The 8996-nt window shown below is 33.7% G+C and overlaps 3 protein-coding genes across 3 annotated transcripts in view; all 3 read right to left on the bottom strand.

Annotated features, from left to right (window-relative positions):
• The window catches only part of LOC132165376 (uncharacterized), a 32207-nt gene that overhangs the window by 3228 nt on the left and 19983 nt on the right, over positions 1-8996 (bottom strand). The window lies entirely within an intron of this gene.
• LOC132164906 (probable 2-carboxy-D-arabinitol-1-phosphatase) lies at positions 31-2462 on the bottom strand. The gene is made up of 5 exons (XM_059575418.1): positions 2287-2462; positions 1663-1782; positions 1492-1591; positions 1166-1305; positions 31-349 (listed from the first exon to the last, which is right to left on the bottom strand). Exons 1-5 carry the CDS (start codon positions 2455-2457, stop codon positions 326-328), a joined length of 555 nt encoding a protein of 184 aa, XP_059431401.1. The 5' UTR covers positions 2458-2462; the 3' UTR covers positions 31-325.
• LOC132164905 (F-box/kelch-repeat protein At3g06240-like) lies at positions 3039-4410 on the bottom strand. The gene is made up of 2 exons (XM_059575417.1): positions 4353-4410; positions 3039-4177 (listed from the first exon to the last, which is right to left on the bottom strand). Exons 1-2 carry the CDS (start codon positions 4401-4403, stop codon positions 3314-3316), a joined length of 915 nt encoding a protein of 304 aa, XP_059431400.1. The 5' UTR covers positions 4404-4410; the 3' UTR covers positions 3039-3313.

The following is an 8996-nucleotide window of genomic DNA, read 5'->3' as shown; positions in this document are numbered from 1 at the left end:
AAAAAATAAAATAAACATGCCATTAAAATGCACAGCCCCAGCCATACATCATTGCAAATAAATTCGAGTGTAAGTTTCTCAATTTCAAACCTGAAACCCTTACAGGCATAAACCAGTTTAGTGTTGTATGATTCTGCGGTGTGAATTCTGTGTCCTTAGATGTTGGGCAGTAAGGTAAGCTTCTTTCTCATCAGTGAGTTCCATATCAATAAGTTTTAGTAAATAGTAAATATAGAAGTGATCACCATACATGTGGGCTGTCATGTTTAAAGATTGAAGCATTGCTTCTCCTCTTTTGTTGAAGTTAAAAACAGATATTCCGCCATTATTCATATCTATTGCTCAGAACCTGAACCATTAAAAGCTTTGTTAGGGTTGACTGTCAAAGGAAATTATAGTGCATAATGTGTTATATTTCACTCCAATGATATCTCATGGTTATCAAAAGATGATGAAATGGTTTATTTTACTGTTCAGCTAACCAGTGAAGAAGTGATGAGAAATGTATCATTGGAGCAGCAGTGCCATTCTAAAATGTGCAAAAGACATGAAGGTAACCCAGTAAAAGAAAAGAACACACAACAGCAACAACAAAACAAAACAACAGCAGCTAACACTATCACATCAGACTTGGGGTACACCAGTATGAATTAAGCGGTTTTACTTACAGTCTTTGAAGGATTTCATAATGAAATAGAAAATTAAAGAGAAAAGTGGAAAATGAGAGAAAATGGAGGCAGGATTTTCGGGTGGTTTGACATTATATTGCCCACTAGGGCTACATTTTGCTCTTATTGTTTGATTGGTCACACCATAAGTCCAAAGCAGAACATGACGTGTTACATGGTTGATCTTTACAATATAAATGATCCCCATTTATTGGGAAACGGTGGTAAGTGAATACAATACAAATAAGATGTTAGGTTACAATCAACTAACCAAGGAAAATGTATAGGGAAGGAAATTATCAAACCTATATAGAAAGCCTATATTATAACAGTCTTTATAATACGCTACCAACATTATCCAAAGACCAGCAACATTATTGTGAGTGACAACCAAAAAATTCTCCCCCATCATAAATGAGAAAGATATTCATACCGTAACTATATTGAGTTGAAACCTGAAAATAGTAAAACAATGGTAGAGAAAGGGAAAAGCGTACCGGTGAGAGTAACATTTCCCTCCAAGCCTCTCTTGCCGTTGCCCATAGTTTTCGTATAGGGTAGACACCATTCACATAGAAATTAGCAGGATCTTCTCTCCATGTGGTATACTCCTTTGGATATCTCTCCTTAGCATCCACTGCCTCCAAGGACCATTATAAATCTACAATTTAACTAAAGCAAGTTTCAAGCTAGCTAGAGATGACTAAATTCAATGTGTAAGATATAAAGTAAATCAATCTAATAAGGTCACTACGAATTAGATAGAGTTGCATCAAACACAGCTCTGAAGTTTTAGAACTCTCAGTATAAAAAGGAGACGGACCATTTTTCATGCCTTCAAGAAAAAATAGATGGGCTTCCTTCAGCGAATCAAGGAAAACAAGTGGTTCTTCCCTCCCTTGCCATATAACTTCAGCAGTGGACTGCATTAAACACTTAGAGATAAAATTGGTAAAGTATTAAAAATCAGCACACTAAATTGTGTTAGTCGAACCTTAGCACGAGATATTGGACTTGAAAAGCATTCATCAAAGTATATATTTGCCCAGGCTTTTCTATACCTCTCTGCTTGCCTCACTCCAGTTTCTGTTAGGATTGATAAGTTTGAGCTTCCCTGAATGTTGATATAGCAACCAAGTTAGTCGCTAGATACTCTAAAGAATGAAGTGATTTTTTTTCTTTTACAAGTGCTGATCCAAGTGTTGATTTTTACTACCACGTTACCAGTTGTATGACAATTGTAACGAGTCTACTAAATAGCATTACCCTCAATATAATGATAATAGACAAGGTGAAGAGTGGGACTTGAACTTTTGTTCAACCATAGAAGCCTTCAAGAAAAATGATTAACTAAGTCGGGTTAAATGGTTCCTTAAATCCTAATACAGTGAAAGAGAATAGCAACATAAACATTTGTATATAGTGAAAATCAATTTTAGCAGTTCAGGTACTTCTGTTTCTTGTCAACGAATGAAACTGAAAATACTTAGTTTTTTAATGTGCATAACTTTGATTTTTTTTTTTTTTTTTTTTTTTTCATTCTAACATGATTATAGGATAATGCTGAAACATAATAGAAGATGGATAAAGATTTTAAAAAAGCAGAGGAGGAACACACCTGAACTTTACTCTCTTCATTCCAAGAGCTAAGGCCGTGCCTCGCAAGAGTTACCTTCTTAGACGACGACAATGACTGATTGGAAAGTGATGTCGTTGCTCTTTCAAAATCAAATGCACCACCAGTCATAGAACCATCATTTTGGAATTTCTTTGTGGTAAAATGCATCATTGGAATCAACTCCAAATTTGATCAAATACATGCAAGCACCTTGCAGATTTCTTAGAGCAACTGAACGCTTGATATACATTCTAGTTCATATATGTTCAGTTCATATATTAGATCATTGGATTATCTCATAAGAAAGATTTTCTATTGATCATTTGTAATTAGCAGACACTGCGCAAACTTGGTTCAGGCATATCATTAGATTCATACCATCATAACTCTACAACTTTGGGAATCTAAAATAATGGAATCCCCAGAAACAATTCAATACCCCTATAGATAATGATTCAAACAATGATATCTATCCTATCTCCAAATGCCAAGGCAACACAACTAAAACAACAATACATTTAGCAGATGGACTGAATATGCTTTAAAGTATCTTGATAAAAGGGCAATATGCTTGCTTAACAGCCTGGCTTTATGCACCAAAGACCTATGAACCTCATACAAATGAAATCAAAGAGCTCAATTTTGAAAATTATGTCCACTGGTCCCATCAACCATACTTTAAGTACCAAAACCTCTTCAACAGTAAATTGCTATGTAGTAGCTAGAAAGAAATATCAATATATATATAAACGAAACACTAAACTTATGGGATGGTGAAAAGATAATTCTTCATGATAATTAAAATAAAGATGGTGTGAAGAACCCTCGTACAACTGCTTATTTAACCATAAAAATCTCTCACAATTGCTCGAAAAAAAATACGGGTTAAATGTAAATGTATAAATATTTGAGAAAGACAATTTTGTCAAGAATAAGCATAATATATTATCTCGGCACATATATGCTGCCTGAAACACAATTGGAACAGATATAGAAACATGGGCCTCAAGCCTTGTCAACAATTGTCCTATTCTTCAGATTCATTTCCTCGCTTGACAGAAACCAGGGTCTCCATGTAAGTAACCAACTGCATCCAGTCATTTTCTCCAGGAATTTGGAGATCAGTCATTTGTTTGGTAGAGGGGTCATACAAGAACAGTTGTCCGTCATCAATTTTGTGCAAGAACATGGTGTCATTCTTCCAAAATCCAATTGGGCGGTGAATTTCTGTAAACGGTCCAATAGTGAAAAGCCTAGTCCAGGAGTCCTTAACACCAACTTTAAGCAACAACCATATATCAAATCGAATCTCCGTCGATTCTTCATTCCATATAGTATCAGCCATAGCAATCGATTCATTCAACACGAAAAGGGTTTCCCCTTGAACATTATCTGGATGTGGTGTTTTTAGGAATACCTCATCGCTCATGTCAAATGACAAAACAAATGTCTCCTGGCCATCATCATATGCCAGGCAAGAACCCATCCCGGTGGTGTATGTCATCACACCTTGATGAGTTTCAACAATAAAACACGGGGGTCCATCAACTTTTCTCCAAGAATCGGTGCTTAAGCTGTATAACTCTTTTTGGTATATTATGTCCCTAACGTATTGTGAATAATAGTCCTTAAAATAGGGATCATACATACTAACAAAGTTGATTATCTTGTAGTCATTAGTTTTGGCATCAAAACCAAATCCCATACCTTGAATATGGGTGCAATATCCAGTGGGGGCGAAGAGGGGCAGGTTTGATTCGGGGACAACCTTTGTTTCTTTAGTTGTAGGGTTCCATATAACAACATTCAATGTACCGTGAGCGTGGAGACAAACGAGACCATTGCAAGAACCCACCACACAAATACTAAAATTCAGGCCGTTCCCAAAATCCTGTGAAGGTAGAGGTTGTGTAAGGGGGGATATTTGGAGTTCTTCATAAGAAATCTTGGATACAACATAATCGCCCAATGTATTGTTGAACGTATTAAGGAGAAGGTGGGTGTTGCAGTTCTTGTTGTGTAGGAGGTGTTTTCTTACGAAGTTTTGGTGTGTGATGAGAGCGTACCAGGATTTGCAGACGCACTTGAAACGCAAGAGAGAGACGACCGGAAGCCATAGCAGAATCTGCGTCAACAAGTCTTCAGGCAATTCGTTGGCCATCATCATCATCATCATCGGGTAATGAGTAGAGAAAGCAGAGATGATTCGCAGGGTTTTTTAGTTTCGACAAAGAGGGGAACGAAATGTAAAAAGAGAGATTATTGAAGTTGAACATTTGCCCATTTGGGCTTGGGCTTGAACAATATGCTTTGAGTTAGCAGTTCAAAATTCGCTGGAATCAGGCCCAGCCCAGTGTGCTGCTTCCTAATTGTATTCAAACTTCATAGAAATTAATTTCCAATATCTATGTAGACTACGGAGGACTCAAGCAGCCAATTTTTATGCAAAACTAATCACAAAGAGCTCCTCTCAGTGAAGAATTTCAGAGAGCTTCTTGCTATTTTTGACTGAAATTATTATTATTGTTATTAAAAATAAATTAAAAAATTAAAAAAAATAAATAAAGAGACAAAAACAGAATCAAGACATGTTATTTACTTTCAAACAATTGAACCCTCTGGACCCATCAGACCATAACTATTCCGAATTTGCTCAAAAAGAAATAGAAAAAAGAGTTACAAAATTACCGGTCATTAGGGGCATGTTCGGGCTAGAATTCAAGCACTAAAATCTGGGTGTTGCAGAAGGAGGAGTTTGGAGCTTAATGGATGTTTTAGGGTTAATTTGAGATTGCGGTTTTAATAAGCTGTTCAACTTCATTATTTTACATTTTGTTCCCGAAAAGTAACTTTGTGGGGATGTTACACAAAACTCCTCATTTGTGACTTTTAGAATTACTTTAAAAGAATCCGTGAAAGAGATTCATTTGTTGTCCCCTAAAGCAAGGGAACAGAAGTTGTACCCTAAATTGTTTTTATTGCCAACAAAAATGGTAGTGTGTTTTTTCTTTTCGGGAAAAGTATACTTTACCCCCCCCCCCCCCAAAACTTCCAAATTTTTGCAATTTGACCAATTTTATCTCAAACTTCCCATATTGCCCCTAATTTTTTATAAAAAAATTTTTAAAAAAAAAATTCAGGGGGCCACCCCTTTGGCCATTTGACCATTTTTGCACCCCCAAATTTTATTTTATTTTTTATAATAAATAAATAAGGGCAATATGAAAATTTTGGGATAAAATTGGTCGAATTAAAAAATTTGGAAGTTTGGGGGGTGCATTGCAAAAACTGAAATATTAGAGGTCGAATTGAAAATTGTCCCAAACTTTAGGGGAGTAAAATGTAATTGTTCATTTCTTTTATAAAGCACGTGTACGTAAAATACTTTAATTATGTTAAATGGATAATTCTTAAGCATCTGAGCTTCAATTCCCTCATCCAAGCATTAGCATATCCACTAATATGATTTAATTGCCTAATTAATCACATTACCTTTACAAATAAAGAGATCCAAATCTAAACTTATATCTTATAAGGTATAATGTCTATGTAGTATATTGCGCATTCATGTTCTGCCAAATGTATCAGCAAATATTGCTTTTGCAATATTCATATAATTATGACCATTACATGCACCTGCCACCTGATATGTCCATACCCCTTAATTTTTCTCAAAAAAACCTGATAAATGTTTTTTTTTTTTTAATGAAAAAGACTAAACCACACCGAAATTGTACCCAAAAAAAAAAAAACTCAGGCTCACTCAAGGTTTATTGAATCAAGCTTAGGCATTTTGGACTGAAATCATCAACAAATTTCAAAGTGACGAGAGCCTGATGGTTGGCATACGATAAAGAGCGACTTTCAAGTTGACAGAATACAAATCGCTACCTTCAAAAAAAAATAGACCCATGGGATTATGACCGAAAAGGCCGAGTAGCAAACGGCTAGCGTGTGAGCCCAATTAACAAATATTGCTTTTTGATAATTGATGGTTGTCCAATTATAATGTAAATTAATTGTTATAGGTACTTTTATTATATTCCAGTATGGAGAAATGGAAAAATGAATTACCAAAAAGATTATCAGGTCTTTTCACTTATTAACTTGGGATTTCTTATAATGATGATATTTATTTATAGTTATATATGGACACAATTGCTATTCTTGGATTTGTGCTTTCGTGTTCTTGCTTTGAGTGAAACGAATGAAGAAAATGAAAGACAATTCTTTTTGTTTGGTTTATTTCGCGTCGTCTCAAATATACAGACTTCAAAAATAAATAAAAATAATTAAATTGAAGAAAGACCTCAAAGACAGCCCCAATGAGACCAAAGCACGTAAGCTAGGTAGACCCAATTATGATTCAAAACATGCATGCATGCACACAAAAAGACTTGCATAGATTAATCCGAAAATAAGATAGCATGTGAAAAAATAGATCGAGCTTCCTCTACCCAAGCTCAAGCTCCAAACCAGAAACCAACATCCAAAAGATAAATGTGTAACACTTCTCATTACACCACCATCAACCCATTGACTGCAATTAATCATTCTTAATTTCATCTTCATTTGCTGGTTAGTGGGCATTGCAATTAAGGTGGTCACTATAGACTCCTCGAATATGATCTTCGCATTAAAAGCCCCATAAGGTATAACATACTTTATTCAAATGCCCACTAAACATAAAACCCTAAAAAATTATGTTTTAATTAATTGGCAACATCTTAGTTGGTCAAACATGTTCTGAATTTATTTTAATTACTATTTTGTTTTTCAAGAGATACAAAAATAAATAAATAAAGATAAATAATGTAATTAAAGAAAAAAAATGATATAATTAAATTAATATCACCAAACTTTTAATGCATCTAGGTGGAACAATTTCAAGCCACTTGAGTCTTTATTCCTTAAGCATGACAAATATCCTTTTGAATTCCTATTTTTTTGGGTCCCACAGTGTCTTAATTAAAATTAGATCTCCATTCACCAATTTCCACCTATTTCTTATTCATTTCTTTTATCTTCAATGTATTAATATTGTAGTTTAATTCCTTCATTAATTATGCACATGCAGGAGTGTGTGTAGGTGACCAATAATTATAATGTGCAACATAGAATTAAGGTAGGAATAGACGTGTAGGGTAATTGAATCAAATTAATATTTTTCTCATATCTATATATATATATATTGAAATTAGGATTTTTCTGATATTTTTAACCAGTGCATTTATTGATGCAATCCATTGTTAATGAACATGGATCGAAGCATTAATTACTCATATTTAGTTTTCGTTTCTCCTTCCGCTTCCTTATTGCCATTCAATTCAAGAATTGCCATTCAATTCTTACAGTTATTGAAAATTCTGTGAGAAGAAAGAAATAAAGACTTAACTTGGAATGCAGTTTTGTAATATTTGTATTGGAAATTAAATAAAAATAATATATACAATATGATTCGCTCAATTATTGTTTAATTAATTATGTTGAGTAGTGGATTAATGTATATAAGAATATACTAAGTTAAACAATGAAAGAATATTGAATATTATTATATATAATTATATCATTTTTTTAATTGTATAAGAGTTAGCTAGCTAGTCAGTATATATGATTCATGTTAATCATAAATTTGACGTGACATTGGCCCATGTGAAACAATAAACCGAAATTACCAAAATAATGAAATCCAGGCTCTTCTTATTATAATTAGTAGGTCGGTAGTGCCTTGAGAAACTAACAATTGAAGAAGAAGAAGAGATCTCAAAGGCATGCATTTGGGAAAATAACATAAAGACCCACAGGCCAGCCCTATCTACATCTGAAATGTATCATGGAAGAGGAAGAGCATACATCTTGGAATTATCGCATGACCAAATACTACTCTTTGATGCACAGTTTATGAATTGAAGTCCAGTGTTATCGGTACAAAACCTTATCTCATGTATTTGAACCACCTTCTTCTGTCTAGTACTACTGATTCAGTCGAAGTTGCATGTAATGTGCATTTCCAGTGGCCGGCCGAGTTTCAGGCCCACTGCAGCTTGGATGGCACTCTTGAAGTCCTTAACTGTGTATTGTTGACCAATACTGATCCCTGTTACAGAAAATTAAAGAGAAAAGAAAATAAGTAGGAGTTTTTTTTTTTAGAAAAAGAAAGAAAAGAAAGAAATGAGAGATTAATGCAAAATAAACCAACTTGATGAATCAGCTTGAGAACTCCGAGATCATTGGCCCTGTCCACAGCTATTTTAAAGTAAGGACCCCTTTCTCTAATATCATTTTATTTTATTTTCTTGAAAGAGATTTATGGTAGGTTAGTATTTACTTCTTATGGGTATTTTAGGATTCTTGTATGAGTGGTTATCTAAGGAGTTTGACTCTTATTATTGGAATATTAGTTTGTAGGTTTTATAGAGATTATATATATATTTTGTTTAGACAGATTTTTTTCTCACATAAGCCAGTATAATGTTTTTGTGATTAACTATTATACATCCATAATAATAATAATAACAATAATAAATTATTTTTATGTGTAAGACTTATTGAATAAATGTTTAGCACCTCACACATGTGTATATATATATATATATAACTTTTTTTTGTATATATACATACACATGAACAACATTATTGGGATCGAGGGCAATTGGATATCATGAGAATTATATATATATATATATATATATATATATATATATATATAT

The sequence above is a fragment of the Corylus avellana genome, chromosome ca11, assembly GCF_901000735.1.
Source record: "Corylus avellana chromosome ca11, CavTom2PMs-1.0".
Lineage (NCBI taxonomy): Eukaryota > Viridiplantae > Streptophyta > Magnoliopsida > Fagales > Betulaceae > Corylus > Corylus avellana.
Note: the sequence above shows the minus strand (reverse complement) of the source record. Positions and strands in the feature narration are given on the sequence as shown.